This window comes from Otolemur garnettii, unplaced genomic scaffold (genome assembly GCF_000181295.1).
Source record: "Otolemur garnettii isolate 467f Iridium unplaced genomic scaffold, OtoGar3 scaffold00046, whole genome shotgun sequence".
Lineage (NCBI taxonomy): Eukaryota > Metazoa > Chordata > Mammalia > Primates > Galagidae > Otolemur > Otolemur garnettii.
Genome location: NW_003852441.1, coordinates 3,925,062 through 3,948,262, shown reverse-complemented (window position 1 = coordinate 3,948,262; position 23,201 = coordinate 3,925,062). Strand labels below are relative to the sequence as shown.

General features: G+C 40.9%; 1 protein-coding gene across 2 annotated transcripts in view; it reads right to left on the bottom strand.

Annotated features, from left to right (window-relative positions):
• Positions 1-17,901: 17,901 nt before the first annotated feature.
• Positions 17,902-23,201, bottom strand: part of PMP22 (peripheral myelin protein 22) — a 34,490-nt gene continuing 29,190 nt past the window's right edge. For both annotated transcript variants that reach the window (XM_003791074.3, XM_003791073.2), the window contains exon 5: positions 17,902-19,198. In XM_003791074.3, coding sequence (XP_003791122.1) covers positions 19,035-19,198 — 164 coding nt within the window. In that variant the 3' untranslated portion in view covers positions 17,902-19,034. The remainder of the gene's footprint in view (positions 19,199-23,201) is intronic.

Below are 23,201 nucleotides of genomic sequence, written 5' to 3'. Positions count from 1 at the left end.
GTCCCCAAGCCCCACTCGGCTGAGCTGGCTGGGGCGCCACTTTTCTGGTATCACCCCCACCACTGACAATCTCTAAGACTCTGAGAATAGTTGTTTCCCTTTGTAATTTCAGGTTCCCCAGTCTCAGTCCGCAGTGTGTTTCCTGTCCTTCGTGAGGGGGTCTCTTGTAGTCCTGGAGTGGCCTTCCTACCTCCCGTTGCAGGACAGTCACCAGATAGAACACCCCTTACCCCAACAACCCTTCTTCCTGAAAACACCTGCTTTATTCTCCCTAATGCCAACCTCAGAAACTTCCTCCCACCCCCAAAGCAGATCGTGTGAGACTGTGGGAGATAAGAGCAAGGTCAAAGAGGGGAAAAAAGTTTTATCAGAGCAAATTTTTCTTTTGGGAGTCAGAAGTGAGAGTGAGTTTCTGAAGAAGTCCAATAAGTAGAGGCCAATTTACAGTGATTTAGTCAGCCCAGAATAGGTGTATTAAAATCTGAAACGTGACATGAAGAGGTATACTAATTTCTTTAGTTTGTGTTTGACAAGCAGCTATAAGATTAACATGATGGTACACATACTTACAGGGGACCTTTCTCTCTCTTTTCTCTCTAATTAATAAAAAGGCTTCTGGTGCCTTGAAGTGGAGAAAAATCATTGTCATTGCAACCTAATTAGTTGCCTTAGTCCTGGGGACCCTCTCTGTGGGCTTTGTTTATAAGACATTTTCTTCAACAACTAAAATGAAACTTTATGTCCATCTGCTGTCATCTCTCCCTACATGTTCCTCCCATTCCACCCACTCCTCAGTTCTCATTGGTCCTCTCATTGGTCCTCATTGGAGGAGACGAGATGGGCAGAAGAAAAGGGGGCAGAGGAATGATCGATACCCAAGACCCATATTTCCTATTTACCACAAAGACATTTCCCCTTCAGGAAATGTCAAACTCACACACTCCCCCTGAGGTTCCCTATTCCTTTCTAGTTGGCAATTCTGAGATGACCTTTATAGACCCTGATGATTCACATGTTCTGAGTAGACTCAATGCTTCCTCAGTGTCTTCTCAGTTTAAGGGTTTGAACACCACTCTCTCCTGCAGGAGTCCCTGGTTCCTACCACAGATAATTAACATTAACACAATTAACATTCTGCATCATAAAAACCACTGAGACAACCTGACATGTACTCCCTATAATTTGAGGGGCAAAAGAACAGACTCCTGAATCACATCTGGACAGGCAAAAGGCAGGGTGTCATGACTGGCTAGCCACTTTGATTGCAGAGGGGTGACCATATGGAGAATGTCTGAAACTGTCATCTGAGTTTTCCATGAGCCAGACCTGTAATTTCAGAAAGAGACTCTACCTGAAATGCAGTGTGAAGGGGCAATCATTAGCTTGAGTGCTAGCAGAAATTTCACTCATCAATAATATGATGCACAAAATGCAGTTACTTACATACCTTCAGCACATACGTGGAGCACTCTCTGGGCTCTAGGGGATGAGTGTGAATCTGCTGCAATGTGGGGCAGGTGGTAACATCTACCTGGTGGTGATGTCATGATGATGTGGGCTGTGTAGGGAGAAGATGGCAATGCCGTGGTGGCCTCAGTGATAACACAAAAGTCTGAAAATTTTCAGTCAGTTATAATATATATTCAAGTGGGTAATGTTGTAAAGCACAGCTTTATAATTATCCAAATATATGTTTTATATCCTATTTCTTGATGCACTTAACGAGGCAGGAAACAAACAAAAGGCACCCAGAAGATGCTGGCACTTCATTAAAGGGCAACCAAAAATATGCATTTGAGGAGATGAGGTAGCTGAATTCCAGGAACATCATTAAGTCAGAACAGGTCTTATCCAAGACATTCTCTATAGATGACATTTTATTATAGCAAAAAATATCCGTTGGTATTGTGTGGATAAATAGACTAACTATGTAACTATTAACTATAGCCTTCACAGCATTTTCTTAGTTATTATGTTAAGATATTTATATTCTACACCTAGTAAATTTCACATGTACCCTTGTAAGATGCACCACTGTGATCCCACCAATTACCCTCCCTCTACCCATCCTCCCACCTCCCCTCCCCTCCCTCTCTCCTTTCCCCTTCTTCTTGGGCTATAATTGGGTTATAGCTTTCATAAGAAAGCTATAAATTGGGTGGCACCTGTGGCTCAGAGAAGTAGGGCTCTCACCCCATATGCCGGAGGTGGTGGGTTCAAACCCAGCCCCAGTCAAAAAAGAAAACTGTAAAAAAAAAAAAAAGGAAAGAAAGATATAAATTGGTTTCATAGTAGGACTGAGTACATTGGATACTTTTTCTTCCATTCTTGAGATACTTTGCAAAGAAGGATATGTTCCAGCTCCATCCATGTAAACATGTAAGAGGTAAAGTCTCCATCTTTCTTTAAGACTGCATAATATTCCATGGTGTACATATACTACAATTTATTAATCCATTCATGTGTCAATGGGCACTTGGGCTTTTTCCATGACAATCATATGGCCTTTTAATTATACCAACAACCTAAAACACTATCTCCAACAAGTTTATCAACTTCATTTTTTTTTTTTTTTTAGAGACAGAGTCTCACTTTGTCTCCCTCAGTAGAGTGCTGTGGTATCACAGCTCACAGCAACCTCCAGCTCTTGGGCTTAGGCAATTCTTTTGCCTCAGCCTCCCACGTAGCTAGTACTGCAAGTGCCTGCCACAACGCCCAGCTATTTTTTTGTTGCAGTTTGGCTGGGGCCAGGTTTGAACCCACCACCCTTGGTATATGGGGCCAGCACCCTGCCCACTGAGCCACATGTGCCTCCAAGTTTATCAACTTCTTAAAGGAAGAACTGGGCCTGTCATTTTTGTTTTCTTCCAGAGGATCTTTATTTTGCTCAGTTAATAAATGAGTAAATAAATGAACATCAATTCATAGCTGTTTACTCTGCCCAACCAATTATGTTTTAGTGATGCTGCATTTCATAATTTTATGATTTTTATGACATGTCTACAGTGTATGAAATGCAGTGTAACCATTGCCTAATTATGTTTCCTATGGTCATCAGCAAGCTGCACAGGGGAGGCAAAGGTGGTAGGAATCAGGAAAATAATTGAAGGACTTAAAATGAAAGAATCTAAAGTCCCCAGAGACAAATGGGGCTGAATAAAAACAATAACAATAATTCATGACATATATTAGGAATGTATTGGCGAACATATGTCTCTTAACGCTCAACTCTGTAACATAGATGCCGTTACTATCTTGGAGAGGTTGAACAACACATCCAAGTCACAGAGTAAGTGAAAGAGCTGGGATTTGAATGCAGGATGCCTGGACACCAGGCTCTCAACCTTTTCCTCCCATAGGGCTGCCTCCTGAGTGAGCATGGCTTGTAGTGGCAAGTTAAAGCAGTTCCTAAAATTTTTTGAAAGTGAAAATAATAATAATAATAACAATAAACCCCATTGTTGGTATTGTGGAGACAACAATGGGATTGAATTTGTGAATGCTTAGGCATTCTTTTTCCCCTAATCTGGAGTAATCACTAAAAAGTTACTTTTTTTTTAAGGTTTGTAATTTTATTTACTTTTAATTTCAAAATATTAAGGGAGTAAAAGCATTTCTGTCACATGGATACCCTGTACAAGGTCTAAGTTCAGGACTTTTGGCGTGCCCATCATCAGAATAGTGTTCTTTCTGCCCACCTGTCTCAGCCGGCTCACTCCTCTCTCCACCCGACCCTGGGGTTTCTATCATCCTTTATGTTGCTTTGAGATGTGTCTAACTCCCACTTATTAGTGTGAACATGGGTGTTTGATTTTTCATTCCTAATATATTTTACTTAGGATAATGGGCTCCTTTCCATCTGCATTTTCTTTATCCATTCATGAATTGATGGGCCCGTGAGTTGATTCCACATCTTTACAATTGTGAATTGTGCTGGAATAAACATTCAAGTGCAGGTAATAAAAAGACTTCTTTTCTTTTGGGTAGATACTGATCAACGAAATTGCAGGATTGAGTGGCATTATTTCTTTGAGGACTCTCTATGTTGTTTTCCATAAAGTTTGTACTAATTTGCAGTCCCACCAACAATGCATAAGCATTCTTTTGTCTCTGCATCCACACCAGTATTTATTGTTTTTTGATTTTTTAATAATGGTTATTCTTATACACAAAGAGGTAAAGTGATCTCTAGTTATAGTTTTAATTTTCATTTTCCTGATGATTAATCATGTTGAGCATTTTTTTCATGTTTCTTAGCCATTTGTCTATCTTTTTCTGAAAAACTTCTGTTCATTTCCTTTGCCCACTTTTTGAAGTGTTGCTTGGTTTTTTCCTTGCTGCTTTGTTTGAGGATTTTGTAGAGTCTGAATATTAGTCCTTTGTCAGATAGTTCATGAATATTTTCTCCCATTCTGTAGGTTTTCTATTCATTCTGTTGATTATTTCCTTTGCTGTGCAGAACCTTATTATTTAATTAAAGCCTATTTATTTATTTTTGTTGTTGCTGTATTTCTTTGGGGGGTCTTACTCACAAATTCTTTGCTTATGCTTAGAAAAACAGCATTTTTCCTATGTTTTCTTCTAGAGTTTTTATGGTTTCATGCCTACATTTAAGACTTTTCTCCATCTTGGTTAGTTTTTGTATATGGTGAGAAAGAGGTGTTTTATTTCATTCTTCTGCATGTGGCTAATTTTCCCAGAGCTATTTATTGAAGAGGGCTTCCTTTTCCCAATGTATGCTGTTGTCTGCTTTGTCGAAGATCAGTTGGTTGTAGATAGATGGTTTTATTTCTGGATTCACTATCCTGTTCCATTGGTCTCATTTTTTATACCACTACCATGCTGTTTAGTTATGACAGCCTCGTAGAATAATTTGAACTTAGGTATTGTGATGCCACAGAGGTGTTCTTTTTGCTTAAGATCATTTGGGTTATTGGGGATCTTTTTTGGTTCCAAATGAACATTAGAAATTAGTTTTTCTAGATCTGTGAAATATGACAGTGGTATTTTGATGGGGATTACACTGAATCTGCAAATAACTTCAGGCAGTGTGGACATTTTAATAATATTGATTCTGTCAACTCATGAGCAAGGGATGTTTTTCCATTTATTTGTGTCATCTGCTATTTCTTCCAGCAGTGTTTTGTAGTTCTCCTTGTAGGCTGTTTTGCCTCTTTAGTTAAGTATATTCCTAGGTAATTTATTTTCTATTTGGCTATTGTAAATGGCATAAAGTCCATGATTTGAATATCAGCTTGACTTACTATTATATAGAAATGCAACTGTTTAGTGTACATTGATTTTGTAGCCTGAGACTTTGCCGAATTTATCTATCAATTCCAGGAGTCCTTTGGTGGAGTTTTTAGGGTTTTCTAGATACACGATCACACCATCAGCAAAGAGGGATAGTTTGATCTCTTCTTCACAATTTGAATGCCCTTCATTTCTTTTCCTTGCCTAATTATTCTGGCTAGGACTTCCAGTATTATGTTGAATAGAAGTGGTGACGGGGGTGGGGGGATGATCAGATGATCATGTGGTCATTGTTTTTCTTTCTGTTTACATGGTGAATCACATTTATTGATTTGCATATGTTGAACCTTCTCTGCATCTATGGGTTTAAGCCCACTTGATCATGGTGCATTATCTTTTCAATGTGCTGTTGAATTCAGTTCACTAGTATTTCTTAAGAATTTTTTCATTAAGGGATAATGGTCTGTAGTATTCTTTTTTGTTCTGTTCTTTCCTGGCTTTGGTATCAAAGTGACATTGGCTTTGTAGAATGAGTTAGGAAAGAGTTTCCCCTTCTCAGGGTAATGGAATAGTTTCTATAGGATAGGTACCACTTCTTCTTTTGGGGTCTGGTAGAACTCAGCTATGAATCTGTCTGGTTCCTGGGCTTTTTTGTTGGTGGTGGTGGTGTTAAAATATTTATGTATTTATTTTGTCTTTTTTGAATTTGCTAAGACTTTTTTATGGCCTAAGATATGATCAGTCTTGGAAAATGTCCCATGTGTTGATGAAAATAATTTATATTCAGTAGTTTGGGGGTATCTATAAACGTTGGTTAGGTCCATTTGTTATAGAGTCCCATTTAAGTCTTGTGTTTCTTAATTTGTTTTCTCTCCAGGTCTGTTGGTGGAACATTGATGTCCTTGGCAACTAAGATGCTACCATTTATTTCTTTCCTTACATGTAGAAGAATTTGCCTCACAAAACTGGGTACTCCTGTGTTAGGTGCATCTATACTTAGGATTATGTCTTCCTGTTGAATTGCTCCCTTTCCTATTGTATAATGGCCATTTTTGTCTTTATCATTGATTTAAAGTCCATTTTATGTGATATGAGAATGGCCACTTTCTTGCTTTTGTTTTCCATTTTCATGGAATACTTTTTTCCATCCTTTTACCTCGAGCCTGTGTAAGTCCTTGTGGTTCAGATGTGTTTCTTAGAAACTACAAATACATAGATTGTGTTTTTTCATCCATTTGGCAGGTTTCTGTCTATTAATTGGGATATTCAGACTATTTATGATGAGTGTGGTCAACTCATTGGCAAACAGGGCTGGGGAGCATGGCCCAGGGCATGAAATGTAGGTCCATGCCCCCCATGATGTGCAGGGCCTGGAGGCTTATTCTTCAAGTCAGCACGTGGGACAGCAGGGGCATGGCCTGCCAGTGGTGCCTGAGTCTGCTAGCACAGGGCCAGGGTCCTTGTTCTACTGGTGGATGCTCAGGGCCATTGGAGCTGGGTTATTGGATGGCTGGGCAGCCCCCTCACCAAAGTTCTGCTGAGAGTGCTACTGTAGGACCCCTCTAGCTCTGTTCTAGTTCCCTGGTAGGAGTGGGGGGAGTTTAGCCTCCAGTCATAGGCGAATAAGAGCTTCTGTTCTTCCTTCTCCCTTCCTAACCTGCTAGGGAGTGATGCTGGAATAGCTGCAGTGAAGCTGACCCCTCTGTAGACTGGGAACTCTAACCTAAGAGCTCAGAGGAGCATCAGTTGCAGCAACCCAGGAACTGAGGCCAGCAGGTCTCTGCTCTAGGATTCAGTGTTACCCAACAGTTTCCAAGCAGTTCCAGGATCAACACCGAGGCCTGCAGTGGTGGTAGGGGTAGGGACCCCTCAAACCTAACGTGACAATGTCCCCACAGGAGCATGGCTCCCTGGGCTCTCTCCTGTATCCCTTCCCCATGTGCAGAGTACTCCCCCAGGTACCTTGGAACGGGCCAAGTTAATACCAAAGAGCCAAGATAAGAAATTGCTGAATCAAGATGAGCATAGACCACAGCCTGAATCCCTCCTGAAGTGGGTCCTTCATTCCGAGTGTCTCCTGCTGGTTTTCTGATGATTTACAGCTCTCTCCTTCTCAAGACAGTCCACCCATAGGCAGGCACCTACTTGCTTCTCCCAGAGAGGTATACGAGAGCTGTTTCTAGTCTGTCATCTCTACCCTCCCCACCAAAAGCCACTGTTGTTTCCTCCCCCCAGATAAGTCTCAAAACGTTCCACCTGAGGGAACTAGAGGACGCTCAGGGAGGGACTTCAGTGCTGAAACTTGCCAAGGATCTTCAGTTTACTCATCTGGGGCCTCATCTGAAGCAGTACTACGGTTAAGAAGGCTTTGGGCAAAAGGGATTCAAAACTGCATACCAGACACCCATTTGAAGCTTTCTCAGCCTGTTAATAAGCAGTCTCTGAACTTCAAAGTAAGTGCAGTGGGAACAACAAGCTCTCGAGACAAATAGAAGAAATTCTGAACCCTGTCCGCTGCTTCCTGGTCAATTGCCAGCCACCAAAGGCAGGAGCTGAACTTTGGGAGCCTCCAGGGGCAGGGTCGAGATGTGGAAATGGTCAGGTGGTTTATTTCAACCAGAAAAAGTATCTTGTAGTTAGTATATATGTACAGCTGGGGGGTGGAAAAATTATGGAAATGAATTCCAGTCAAAATTTTTAGTTTGTGAGTTCTAAGTTAGGTAAGAGGAGCAAGGAAGAAAAAGGCCCCTCCTTTTTATTACCCAAGCAGGGGCGCCCCCTGCTGGAACTATTTTGAAACCCATAAATTGTAAATGTCACCTTCTTGAATTACCTAGTTATTTATTTGGGAGTAGAACAAAATAACCACCCATAATGTAAACATTGAAGGCTGGTATCATATATCTACATAGGTAATGCGGGCTTTCCCAATACTTCTGGAGCTAAAATAAATAAAAGGACATTCATTTGCTTTAGTATAAATTAGCTGAATACAGAATGGTGCTATAAAGACTGCTAAAAAGACCACCAGAAAATGCTTTTGTTCTTGTTATTTTTAATTTGTTAGAACAAAAAAATTGTCTTGGGAAATGCTCAAGGGGACTCAAAAGAGCAAAGCAAGTGAAAGGAGTGATTTTGTAATTGACACCCTGGTGGACAAGCAGGAGGTGGGGACTCCCTGCACAGAAATGTGGGTCTTTGATGATCATGTAGGTCTTCAAGGTGATTTTCATCTCTTAAGCCTGGTTGCCTGAACAAGACAAATCAATTTATGGAAGATTTTATATCCTAAATCTTGGGTGCAGTCATAAAGCTTAGGTGTTTAACAATCTTAAATCACTTTAGCTCCACTTGAAATTTTGAAAGAAGGAATGTTCATTATTTATTGTTGATTGGCAAGGAATTTTTATATTCAGTATTCTAAGTAGGAGCCCATTGACATATGCATTATAAACATTTGCCCATTCATTTATTTGTATAATGGATATTTGTTAAGTGTCTATAATGTACAAAGATACATACCAAACTCTATAAGCAACTTGGGAAAAAATCAGGTAATCTTTAAAAGAACAAAAATACTGCAGCTCATAGGCTCCTAAGATTCCACACTGAACTCCAAGAAATAATACCAGGTCAAACAACTAGGTTCACAAACTCATCCTAAAAGAAGTGCCACCTACCTCAATGCTGAATATCACTATGGTCACTAGACGGCCAAGGGGAGCACTTCGAGATGACTGTAGTGTGGTCCACCCTCACAGATCAACTAGCATCTTAAGGAGAAAATTTGTGAGCTAAGCATTTCATATCCAATCAATTCATGTATTCAGGTAACAGAAGGCCATTTTTATTTATTCACAGATTCAGAATACACTATACCCACATTTTCATGAAAAATTTACTGAAATGCCTTCCAGCAAACTAAAAAATGCAGCCTGTGTAAGAGTTAAGGAATGAGGAAATCATGGCTAAAATGCTCAGCAAACTCTGAAGGCTATGAGAATAGTCGTAAGAAAACATTTGCTGATCCAGTGACAAGACTATGAAAATAGTAGTTAATGTTGCAACCTATTTCCAAGTATATTACGTATGTGATAGAGTGCAGGAAACACCGCCCCAGAATACAGTACCTTGGCAAACTGAGTATTTTAAGCTGAAGGAGACTGAGAAAACTGTAGAAAAAGAAAGGTCATTCTGACATTCTCTGTTGAAGGCCCTCATGGGGCAGGTGTCCCGCCCTGTATCCAGGAAGGCCAGCAAGAATCTGCACAGGCGGGATTTGCCAAACTCCCCTAATATTACCACTGGGTGACGTTCTCTTTTGGGCCAATCATATTCTATACAACTATCCATTCTTCACCAAATCTAAGCATGAAAATATTCAGTTTTCCCTGGATCTTGGACTCTTCATTTCTGAAGGCCCCCGTGTCAGATAAAACTTTGGTAACACAAATTTGCAGTATTTTTATCTTGTTAATATGTCTTTGTTCTGGGGGTATCATTCATAATTCTCGTGATGGGTGAGAAAAAAGATACTACCTTTTATCCTCAAACATAATAATAAGGATTTTTAATTTTTTTTTTAAATTTTTTGGCCAGGGCTGGGTTTGAACCCACTACCTCTGGTATATGAGGCCAGTGCCCTACTCCTTTGAGCCACAGGCGCCGCCCAATATAAGGATTTTTAAAACCCAGTTCATCTTAGTAAAAACTGAGAAATGGTGACTAGGAAGGAACGGGGTAAAAAAGTAATATATGCCATAATGTATATGACACTTTCCTACTTCACAGAAATCTCAAAATTAAATAGATATAAGTGTAAGAGCTTACAATTCCAGATGAAATCACTGACACAAAATAATAAACAAGATACATGTTTATTGTATCCAAAACAATAAAGGAAAGATCGCGGTAAAGAGCACATCGTCTGTCCCAAGTGGGGGCATTAAAAAAATGTTAAATATTAAAAGCAAAGAGAAGGCATGAGCAAATGTATCCTGGAGAGACATAAGTGAAGAGAATGAGACGGCGTTGTTATATTTATAGAAAATAAATGAAACTCTGGGCAGAAAACATTGATTAGAACAAGCAGGCCACCTTATGTCCTGAAGGGGTGTAATTCAGACAGGGATAGAGCCATCACTATTCCTTATCCAGTCATTATTATAGAAGAAATACTAAAGAACGAGGGAATTATTAGAGATCCAAGAAAGAACTGGCAAAGAATAATAATAAACAAATTGAAAGCGGGAAAGGAAAATCAAGAAAATAAGAATGCCGGTCATTTAGAAAGAAATGTGTGAAATTGATAAATACATTCAACAAGGTAAGAAACAGAGACCGTTCCCAAGATGCGTCAAAGAAAGAGAAAACACAAATGTGTAAAATTAGGAACAAGAAAACAGATATGGGAGATTCAGAATGAATCCTAGAAAGTCCTATAGAACTTCACGAAAATAAGGTAGAAAATCTGAATAAAATTATATAATTTCCTAGAATACATGAATTATCAAAATAAATTAGGGGCTCAAATGCTTAAATAGGACGTAACTCATGAGACAGAAATTTGAGAAAGGTATCAGAGTACTGTTCTTTAGTAGGTAGTATAATTGTCCAAGAGCCAAGTTCCCTGCTGAGTTCTAGCAAGTCATCAAGAAAGCCAGTAACACCTATATTACATAAGCCTTGTAAGCTCATATATAAACGACAGAATAGTTTTCATTCAGGTGACAGCCCTAACGTAACCCTAAAATTAAAACCTGTCAGAGATAGCACACAAAAAATATTTAAAAATAAATCTCATTTATAAATATAAACACTAAGAAAAGCTAAAATAAAATTCCAACAAATAAATTCCAAAAAATATGTCAAAAGAATAGTACATTAGTAAGAAGTCCCCTTTATTTTGTTAAAAAAAGACAAATGATTCAATATTAAGAAAGATCTTGATAGGATTCACCATAGTGATTGGTTAAAGGTAGAAAAATAAAAGTCTTCTTGATAGGGACTAAAAAAATTGGTAACATTTAATATAAATTATTGATTAAAATTTCTATTGAAAATCAAGAAATGTATACTTACTGAAAAAAATTATTTCAAAATTATAAGCACTAGCATTAAATTCGGGGGGGGGGAATGTTCACTCTCACAGCTATTAATTGGCATGTTCTGGAAGTTCTAGGTAATCAAGAAGGCAATTAAAAAATTAAAACTTTAGACTGGTCACAGTGGCTCACTCCTGTAATCCTAACACTCTGGGAGGCTGAGGATGGGGTGTCCCTTGAAATCAGGGTCTCGAGACCAGTCTGAGCAAAAGCAAGACCCCTTCTCTACTAAAAATAGAAAAACTAACTGGGCGTTGTAGTGGGCACCTGTAGCTACAGCTACTCGGGAGGCTGAGGCAAGGGGATCACTTGAGCCCAGAAGTTTGAGGTTGCTGTGAACCATGATGCCACAGCACTCTACCCAGAGCACAGAGCAAGATTCTGCCTCAAAAAAAAAAAAAAAAATCATAAATTTGGGAAAGGAAAGAAGCACATTATGTCTTTTTTGTTTTTGTTTTTGCTTATGCAAAACAATGTGAAAAGCCAAAATAATCAATAGGAGAAATATTGGAGAACAAAAAGACAGATCATAAGGGAACCAAGTATAGAACTGGCTTAGAAAAACCAACTGGTTTCCAACTGCCCACAATAACCAGAAAAGCACAGTAGAATAAAATCAATTCACAAAAGCTGTAACCATGCAAATGCCTAAAAATGACGTTAATTTAATTTATTAATATATATTTTATAAGGAAGAAAAAAGTTTACTAGAGTATAAAAGAAGAACTGAATAGAGTTATTCATATATTATACCTGCTTGGGGAAGATAACATGTTCCTCTAATTTATACGTTTACCATTACTCTTTCAAAATAAAAACTGAATTTTTATTCCCAAAGGAAAGGTCTTCTGTACAATAGTTTGCCGCAGATAAATTCTTCTGGCTGAGAATTACTGGGAAATCTGGATAAAATTTTAAAAAAAAAATCTGTTTGAAAGCATCAAGAGACACCAAAGCTGCCAGAACCTGAGGATCAGAGAGAAGGAAGCCACTGCAGTGAGCCCAACACGTCTTCCTGAATTTCCCCTTAAGGATTTGCCAATTAATAAACAACAGACCCAGAGGCCGAAAAGTTGTCCAGAAACAAGATGCTAAGGGCAGAAAAGTCAAAATGGTTTTCAGCACCTACAAGAGTTAGGGAGACAAAATTGGAGCTCGGGGCTACGTAACTGGAGTACCTGATTCTGGAAAGGAGAGAGAAATGGAAACCAGCCAGCCGGTCACCCTGAGCAGCTCTCTCCCTCAACACATTTGCCACTTTGTAAACCAGGCACTCCTAGAGCCCAAAGCAGAGCAGAGAACAGCTGCTAGACGGGCAGTTTCTAATCAAAATTCCACTTCTGTAAATTCCTAAGATTGAAATATTTCTCAGAAGTGCTCAAGGATGGAAAATAAATGTCATTGAAATAATCCCCTGGGGAAAGCCACGATTCTGTTAGTAGAGAAATGTGTTAACTGTTCATCTCCAATATCCTGCCTTGCTTTATACTGCTCAGAAGGAATAAAAATCTCATCCCTTTAAAGAAAACCCAAACCACTAAAATATAATAAAAGGTATATTACTTTTTAAACCAAAAGACTTAATAAGAGAATTAGGAACAGCTGGACCAGATAGCCGTCTCTTCTTTTTTAACAGCTTCACTGAGATATAATCTCATACCACACAATTGACTCGTTTAAAGTACAAAATGCATTGTATATTCGTATTTAGTGTATTCATATTATAAAAAGATGTGTCAATTTTAGAACATTTTCACCATCTCCAAAGGAAATCTCCATACCATTTAGCTATTACAACCTACAATCCCGTCCTTACTCCCCAGCCCTAAACAACCGCTAATCTACTTTCTGTCAATATAGATTTCTCTGCTCTGGGTATTTCACATAAATGGAATCAAATGTGGTCTTTTGTGACTAGCTTCTTTGACTTAGAACAATGGTTCTCAACTTTCCTAATGCCGCCATCCTTCAATATAGTTCCTCATGTTGTAGTGACCCCCAACCATAAAACTATTTCCATTGCTACTTCATAACTGTAATTTTGCTACTGTTATGAATCTTAATGTAAATATCTGATATGCAGGATGTATTTTCATTGTTACAAAAGGGTCATGACCCACAGGCTGAGAACCGCTGACTTAGAGTAAAGTTTTCCAGGTTCGTCCTCGTTTGTGGCATGTATGGGCATTTCATTCCTTTCTATGGACAAAGAATGTTCTAGCTTCACTCCCAGCATCAAATAACGTTGTAGCCTAAGGGTGTATCACATTGTGTTTATCTGTTCATCAGTTGATGGACTCATAATAAACCAAAATGTTGCTTCCACCTTTTGGCCATTATGAGTAATGCTAATATAAACATCTGTGTGTCTGTTTCAGTGTGGACATTTGTGTTCATTTCTCTTGGGAATATATCTAGAAGAGAAATTGCCGGGTCACATGGCAATTCTATGTTTAATCCTTTGAGGAGCTATCAGAAAGTCTTCTAAAGCAGTTGCACCATTGACATTCCCGCAGCAGTACATGAGTGTTCCAATTTCTCCATGTCCCCACAAATGTGTTATGATCAGACTCTCGATTCTAGCTAACCTCATAGGAATGAAGTCATTCATGGCTGTGATTTGCATTTCCCTGATGACTAATTATACCAAGCGTCTTTTCCTATGCTTACCAACCATTCATAGATACATTATGTGTGTGTATGTATATATCTTCTTTAGATAAATGTCTTTTCAGGTCTCTTGCCAATTTCTGTTAAGGTGTCGGAGTTTATTATACAGGGTGGCCATAAAATAGACTATTTTAAATTGTACATGAACTTTATGGCCACCCCATACGTCAAGACACAAGGTCATTAACAAACATATGGTTTGAAACATTTTCTTGTATGTAGTAGGTTGTCTTTTCACTTCCTTGGTTGTGTCCTTTGAAACACAACAACTTTTAATTTTGTTGAAATACAATGTATCTACTTCTTTTGTGGCTCATCCTTTTGGTATTATATCTAAAAATATCTAAAAATCCTTTGCCAAATATAAGATCATAAAGATTTATCTGTGAGTTTTCTTCTAAGATTTCTATAGTTTTAGCTCTTACATTTAGGTCTTTTTTCTATTTTGAGCCACTTTTTGTATATAGTGTTAGATGAGAGTCAAACTGGCTGATACAGGATTACTCACGCCTGTAACCCTAACACTCTGGGAGGCCAAGGTGGGTGGGTTGCTTGACACAGGAACTGTATAAAGGGCCGCAGCATTAGGAAGGTTGAGAACCACTGCATTCGATGGTCTTGGCACCCTTGTCAAAAAACCCAGTTGGTTAAGATATGTGAGCTTATTTTGGGACTCACAATCTTATTCCATTTATAAATATGTCATTGTATTACCATTCTTGCATAGTAAGTTTTAAAATCAAAACATCTGTGTCTTGCTACTTTGTTCTTTTGCAATATTGTTTTAGTTCTTCCTGGTCCCTTGCAATTCTATTTGAATTTTAGATTCAGCCTTCCAGTTTCTATAAAGAACTCATCCAGGATTCTGAAAGGAATTGACTATGTAGACAGTTCTGGAACACTGACATTGTAACAATGTTAAATCACCCAATCCATGAACATAGGATACTTTCTTGAGTATTCAGATGTTTGTTAATGTCTTTCAACAGTATTTTATGATTTTTAACAGTGTAAGTTTTGCACGTCTTTAGTTAAATTTATTTCTAAGTATTGTTTTTATGCTAAGTGGATTTGTTTTCTTAGTTTCATGTAAGAAAACATGAAGAGTTATAAAGAAATGTAATTGATTTTTGTATATTAATGTTGTATCCTGCTGTCTTGCTGATTTTATTAGTTCTCATGGTTTTTTAGTAGATTCCTTAAGATTTTCTCTATGCAAAATCATGTTGTCTGTGAATAGAGGTAGTTCTAATGTTCTTTTCCAATCTGAATGCCTTGTATGCTTTTTTCCTTGTGTATATATGCAGGCTAACACCCCCTGTGTAATGTTAAATAGAGGTGTTGAGAACAGACATCCTTACCTTATCCCTGACCTTAGAGAGGAAGCATCTGGTATTTCACTAATGAGTATGATATTACGTGTGGATTTTTCAGTTTCCCCTTATCAGGTTGAGGAGGTTCCTTTCTACTACTAGTTTGTTGAGTAATTTTTATCATGAAAGCATGTTAAATTTTGCCACTTTTTCTAAGTTTATTGAAATGATCATGTGATTTTGTCTTTTATTTTGTTGACATGATGTTTTACATTGATTGATTTTCAGACGTTGAACCAAATTTATCCTAGGACAAACTCCACTTGGTCATGGTGTATAATACTTCTTATATGTTCCTGGAGTTGGTTTGCTAGTATTTAGTTGGGGGGTTTTGAGTCCATATTCATGGGAGATAATGGGCCATAGTTTTTCTTTCCTGTGATGTCTTTCTTTCATCCTGATATCAGGGCAGACTCACAGAAAGAGGTTGGAAATCTCCCTTCCTTTTCTACTTTTTGTAAGCGTTTGTTAGGAATTGGTATTATTTATTTTTTAAATATTTTGTAGAGTTCATCAGAGAAGCCACCTGGGCCTAGGCTTCTTAAATGTGTAGGTAATTTATTTTTTATTACTAATTCGATCTCTTCCCTCATTTAAATTGTCTATTGCTTTCTGAGTCAGTTTCAGTAATTGTGTCTTTCTAAAGAATTTGTCCATTTCATCTATGAGATCTAATATGTTGGCATCCAGTTATTTATAGTATTCCTTTGTAATTTTTGTTGTTATTGTTGCTGTTGCTTCTGTAAGGTCAATATACCATCCCCTCTACTACTGCAGGTCACCAAGGCAGACAGGTTCCCAAGGCAGTGAAACTAGACCACAGGTGAGAGATTAGTAACAATCACATCCAAAGAAACTGGAAGCAGACAAGCTGTTCCTACTCAAGATAAAGTATATGTTAATATAGAATGATCTCCAATGTTTATAATTGAGTGAATAGAAAAGGTACAGAACCGTGTGAGTAGTACGAACCCTTTTGTATAAATTTTTGAAATATATAAATAGATGTACATATGTGAGCAGTTTTCCTGGGAGAAATTATTAAAAAGTCTTTTATGGTTACCTTTAGCAAGAGATTATGGGTAGGTGGAAAGAAACTTCCAGATTTTATTTTTCCCTCTAGAAATAGTTAGGATGTTGTAATATATTTTAATTTTTTAAAAGATGCTAACAAGCTTACCTGGGTAGGGAGAGTGGGGGACCATTCTTGGTTTCCTACTTTGTTCTTACCCATATTAATTTTTGATGAAATGTTATTTTAAAAAGATAACCTATGAAACTAAAATATATACCTTCAAAGTACAAGCTTATGAAATTCCTACTTTTTAAATCACTTAGTCTCCTATGCCATCTGTGCCACCTTTAAACCATCTGAGTCAAAAATAGAGTAGTGGGTGCTGCTGAAAACCTCGGAAAGGAGAAGCCTTTCTGTCCGATGTCCAAAGACAGAGGAGCAACAGGTGCCTACAGGTGGCTTCATCCTGGGCCCTTGACACTCAAAGTGTGGTCCACAGACCAGCAGCCCCAGCACCATCCAGGCACTAACTGTGGTACAGAATCTCACTCTCTCCCCAAGACCTACTGGAGTCTATATCCTACAGGATTCCCAAGTGATTTGTCTGATGATTCATTAGCATATTAAAATCAGAGAACTCCCAGATGGAGCTTTCATCCCTAGTTACACATTACAGTCCCAGAAGTGTTCTTTAAACCCATCACCACAGATGGGTCCCATCATGGACTCACAGAATCTGAGTCTCTAGGATGGGCCTCTGCACTGGAGATTCCAGTGTGCAGCTTGCTATCACAGTATACTCGATGTTAGGAATTACGTCATTCATTCTCGTTCTCTGGTGCACGGTTCAACATAGGGACACAATAAATACTGAAGACTATCAAGGGTATCATTAGCTTAATATACTGCAGTGGGTAAAAACATGTATACACAAGACACAGCCCAGAAAGCTCCAGCTGGATGGCAAGGTCAGCCCTTCCCTCCCTGGAGTGGTGATATGTCCTCAGTTGGTGCCAGCTAATGTTTTATCTGAAAGTTTGGCCTCATGGTTGAGACCTTTCACTGTGTCAAATCTTAAGGTTAGGCTCCGTGCCACTCAGGCCAACATTCCCGGTGTACATCAGAGCAGCTCCTGACCTGCCTCTGTGCTCCCCATCTGGTCATCAGAGAACAGAGCATGAGAGAAGGACTGAGCACAGGGAGCAGCAGGTCCCTCCATCTGCCCACAGGGAGCAGCAGGTCCCTCCATCTGCCCACAGCGTCGCTTTGGCTACAATTCCCAACTCACTCCAGTTGGCAGATGTTTGCACAACATCTGACAGTGTCGTGTTCCCTGTAGCCTGCAAAACTGCTGATTTCACTCCCTTAGCACCATCCTGCAACCCAAATCATGATCTCAACTTCACTTTCCACTGAAATCTTCACATGACTTGACACATACCTTGTACCCACACACAGGTTCCCACAAAAACCCAAGAGAGATCAATGAGTTACTCTGATGTTTATTTTAATGCATCTTAGTCCACACAATTGGTATAAAATCAGAAAAAGCAAAGCAAAAACAAAAGGTCTGGAGTCTTAGCATCAGAAGGGCACCGTATATACATCTACAGTTGGTGGCCAGTAAGAGTCATTGCCAGACAGTCCTCGGAGGCACAGAACAGCCTAGACCCAGCCGAGCTCTGGGAACTCACAGTCCCTAGGGGTCTAGACACTTGTCCTGATGCTCTGACCCTAAGAAAAAAATGCAGGAGGGATGAGGGCTTTATGATTTACTCATTATGGTAATAATAGCAGCCTAGCTAGGTACAAAAGCGGTTATAAACCATTTATATTACACAGAATTATTCAGGTCTCCATTCTATTTTGTTAATTCAATTTCCAGTGAGTCGTTTAGATGATTAGTGATAACACGGAATGGTAAATCCATAGCACCATTTCACAAATTTGTTGTCACCGATTTCTCATTTGATGCATGACCGAGATACCGCACCTGCAAGGGCAAGTATTCCAAAGCCACAAGCCATGTTTTTGCAGAGGGCTCTAAGTTCAGGCATTTTGTCCGTGCACGTGAAAGGCTTCACACAGAGGTTTAGGCAGCAGATGGTTCTGGTGAATGCACGGGGTCACCCACACAATACCAGGGCCTTTGGCCATTTGGGGCATATACTCACACTTTGGTTTTCTAAATGAGGTGGACTGGGAGGGAGGTATCTTCTTTAAATGAAAGGGGAGGGGGGTGAGATGCAGAGTTATTTTGTTTCTGGGCAAAACGAACAAAAGAAAATGAAAACAAAAAAGCAAGACCAAAATACTGAGCATGATTATACTGTTAGGATATCAAGTTCCTTAGCTACTTCTTTAAGGTTCAACACGAGGCTGATGGTCAACATGAAAAGCAAACAATACTATGTACATATATGTAAAAAGTGTTATAAATAGGTTTTATAAACCATAGATATTATATACATCTTCAATCAACAGCAACCCCCCCACAACTGCTTTCTGTTTGGTTTGGTTTGAGTTTGGGTTTTTGGCTAGCTCTTTTTTTTCTGTTTTTGGATCTCCTTCCTCCCTTCCCTGGGTACGCTTAGAGCCTCAGACCACTGCCTGGGCACCTCATTCACGTTTCCGCAAGATCACATAGATGACACCACTGAGCAGGGTCAGGGGGAAGGCCACCCATGCCAGAATATAGGCAAAGCCGTAGGAGTAGTCGGAGTTGAGGTGCCATTCCGGGTGCCTCACCGTGTAGATGGCCGCAGCGCTCATCACGCACAGACCTGGGGGAGGAGAGGCACAAGCTGGATGAGGGACAGTTCAAGGCGGGCCGCTCCCCTCTGCCACCCCACCCTACTCCCCACACGCACCCACCCCCCACCCCGGTGGCAACACCAGTGGGAAGCACATTTCAAACTCTGGCAGGAATCTGCTCCTAGATCCAGTATTGAGAGGAGGTGGCTCAAAGTGGAGGAACAAGGGCAGCAAGGTGCTCTCTGCTCCCAGCCTGGCCACCCAGCCACAGTCTCTGAGGCACCTTTCACATTTTCTACCCTAGTTCTCTTTCTTTAACTGTCACCCATCCCCAGGCCACGAGGTAACTAGCAAGCACTTGGATAGAGCAAGCACTCTTCCCAAGAGTGGTTGGGCGTGGAAGCCCCTGGAAGCTGTGAACCATTCCGCAAGTGAGAAATGACATTACCCAAAGCCAGTGGAGTGAAGTGGCACTTTACCTCTACTGGAATAGTGTCACACCAAAGGCATTAGGCCCCATGCAGACCACAGAGGACCGCAGTCCCCCTAGCAGGGCTGCCCCACAAGAGATGAGCACACAATGCCCATGGGTGCTGCTTAGCAGACAGAGGAAGGTATGGAGGGGAATGGAGGTCAGGACTCGAGGATGCAGGAGACAGGATGAGTGGGAAGCATGGCTGCAGAGGAAGATGACTGCTGAGCACAAGCTCCATCTCACACTGGGTGCTCCCAAGGTTAGGTCTGAGGACCAAACAGGGATCCTAGGGCACCGGATGTGCAGGTAGGTCGGGACACCCTTCCTGGCCCACCAGTATGGTCTTCTGATGTGTGTGAGAGGAGAAAGGCCTCCACCTCAGGCCCTATGGGACAGCCAGGCTCAAGCTGGTGGCCCGAGGCCACGTGACACTCAGCATCCCCCAGCTGGGAGGGATCTGGTGATGTCAGCACCCCAGGCTGTGGCTGCACAAAGCCCAGTCTGTTCCCTCCTGAAAACAAGGTCTTTGAGAAGCTGTGAGTGACTCTATTATAAACCTAGCATGCCATGTGGGACTCATGTGGTTCCGAAGGGCCCAGTGCCCCCTGGACCACCTACATCTAACCCTGCTGCTATTTGGGCTGCTATTTTACCGCACACAACAACTTTGTTTGAACAAAGTGCAGAAGTGGGAATGTGTCACATTAACCCCCCCGTGAGACTGTCCTTCTGCAACTGAGAGGAGAGAACTCCCACTGCACTGGCACCATCAGCAAAGCCACACAATAGTTTTGGAACCACAGTGGGATGGGGCCCAGGACCTGCCACCTACACGAGGTGCAGGAAGCACTGAAGATGTCTGTGTCAGGAGGGAGACCACAGCCGGGGGTGGTTGAGGAGAACAGCAGGTTTGACCTCCTAGGACATACTTTATTTCTTGTGAGGTTTAGGGCCCTCTACTATCTTGCTCCACTGCTCCATGGCTCACCTTACAAAATGCTAATTCCTTTTTTAAAAAAATTGGATTAATATGAGGGTACATATGATGAGTTACATTGTTTGCATCTGTCAGATAAAGTCTGAATTGCAGCCTAGTCCTTCCCCAGGAGGTGTGCCATGTACCCCCTACACTGCACCTGTTAGGTGGGAATTTGCCAAGCCCCCACCCCCTCTCCTCTTCTTGAATTTAATTGTGTTTTTCTCTCATATGGGCCTGTACTTTTTCATCTACTAGTTTCAACTTAGTACTGAGTATATGAGATGCTTCGTTTTCCATTCCTGAGATACTTTACTAAGGAGAATGTTCTCCAAATCCATTCAAGTTAATACAAAAGATGAAAACTGTCCATCCATCTTTTTTATAGCTGAATGGTATTCCATGGTATATAGATACCATAGTTTATTGATCCATTCATAGGTTTGATGGGAACTTGGGGTGTTTCCACATCTTGGTGATTGCGAATTGAGCTACAATAAACATTCTAGTGCCAATGTCCTTATAGTAAAATTATTTTTTTTCTTCTGAGTAGATGCCCAGTAATGGGATTGCAGGATCAATGGGAGGTCTACTTTTAATAGTTCTTTTTTTAGCTCTTTGAGGAGTCTCCATACTTCTTTCCAAAAAGGTTGTATTAGTTTGCAACCTCACCAACAGGCATAAGTGTTCCTCTCTCTGCTCCCCATACCACACCAGCATCTGCAACTTTGGGACCTCATGATGGGGGCTATTCTCACTAGAGCTTGACTTTAAGACATACTGAAGCTGTCTCTTGAGTTTTGTCTGACCTACCTAAAGAGAGCAGTGCTATAAAAAGGGAAATAGGAGCATGGCAGAGTGAAGTGTTAAGACAGTGGTAACGGGGCGGGACAACGCTTATAGTGTGGACAGGACTGCCAGATGGGGTATCTAATCATTGCTGGGGTAAAATGCCTTTGTAGCTCACTAGACCAGCTATACCTCAATTTCACTGGCAAAGAGGAAACATCAGTTTCCATCCCTGATCAAGATGAACAGAGAGAGGCAGGATAAACAAGTGCAGTGCCTGACTAGACAGCGTGTGTGTGTGTGTGTGTGTGTGTGTGTGTGTGTATGTGGGGGGGGAGGGGCTTTCACCCTGGCAGAGGCTCAGAAACAGATGCCTCTAAGCTTAACAGCAATCCAAACTATGCTGGGATACCCACAAAGCCAGGAGAGCATCACACTTTATAATTACTGTTGTCAGGAGACTGACGTCTTAGGGAATATATCATTATGTGCACATAAGCAATAGATGCATCCTGAAATACAGAAATGAGTGAAATTTTTTGGCTGGGTACCTTCTGTCTGCATCTCAGGGCAGTTAATGTCATGCACTAGTTGTCTCCCTAAGCCAAATATTCTTCCTAACATGGGGAATACTTTCCCAGTAACCAGTGATGGAGATGAGTCATCAAAGTCCCCCTGGTGAGGGTAAGTGAGGTCTTGACACCCAGACAGGCAGATGAGCAATCTGCACTCTGGCAGTGACCTGGCCCCTCCTGAGAGGGGCCAGAGTCTGGGAGTGTAGGTCAATTGTAAGAGCAAGGACTCTCATGCTGTCCAGATAGCATAACGGTGCTGGGCTTTCAGGCACCAAGAGTCCCTAGCTGTTCCTGATGGCTGTGTCTACTGCAAGTCCCTGAAGCTTCTCCCTTTGGCAGAGAAGGTCTCAAACCCAGCCCCTCAGTAGCACCTGGCACTGAGGGAAAAATCAAGATCAGAGCCTTTCAGAGGAAGCACCCAAAGGCAAAGGGATCAACAGAAGGCATTCCTGCCACTCCCTTAGACTCTCTATCCTCACTGGCTCAGTAAACATGTATTGGGTGCCTACTGTATGCAGGCACTGTTTTAGATGCTGGTCTAGATGCACCAAGATAAATGGGACAAAGTCCCTACCTTTAAGGGGTATCTGCCCAGAAGACAGGTATCTACCTGCAGATACCTTCAATGTTATGTGATAGAATCTTGAGAGAAGAAGAGAAACATACTTGATGTGTCCAAGAGCACAGATGAACAATGAGTCTAACCTGGGGCACTGGAGAAGCCACACTCAGTCTCACACAGCAAGCTGGGAGTTCACCGTAGGTCAGGGGAGTGAGGGCCACATTAAGGAGGTTCTGATGAGAAGCCTCGGAGGAACCTCAAGCAAAGGAGAAACGTGCTGCGATGGGGGTTTTAGGATGGTCAGCCTAGCAGCCAGGCAAAAGACGGATTCAGGGAGATAATTGGAAAGTGCAAGGGGAGGCTTCTGCACTGATTTTAGTGACCAAAGACAAAAGAAGTGGCCATGATGCCTACCAGGGCATTTCCCAATGTCAGGACACAGTGGTGGACTGTGCCCAGGGTGCAGCAGAGGAAAGAGGCCAGCAGGATCACCTGGTGTGTTCCCTGAGGCCATGGGAACATGGGTTGTCTAGGAAGCCCAGGGAATAAAGTCTCCAGGAGTGGGTAGCCTCCAGCACTGGAAGGGGTGGAGAGATACAGCTAAGTCTCCAGGAGTGAGTAGCCTCCAGCACTGGAAGGGGTGGAGAGATACAGC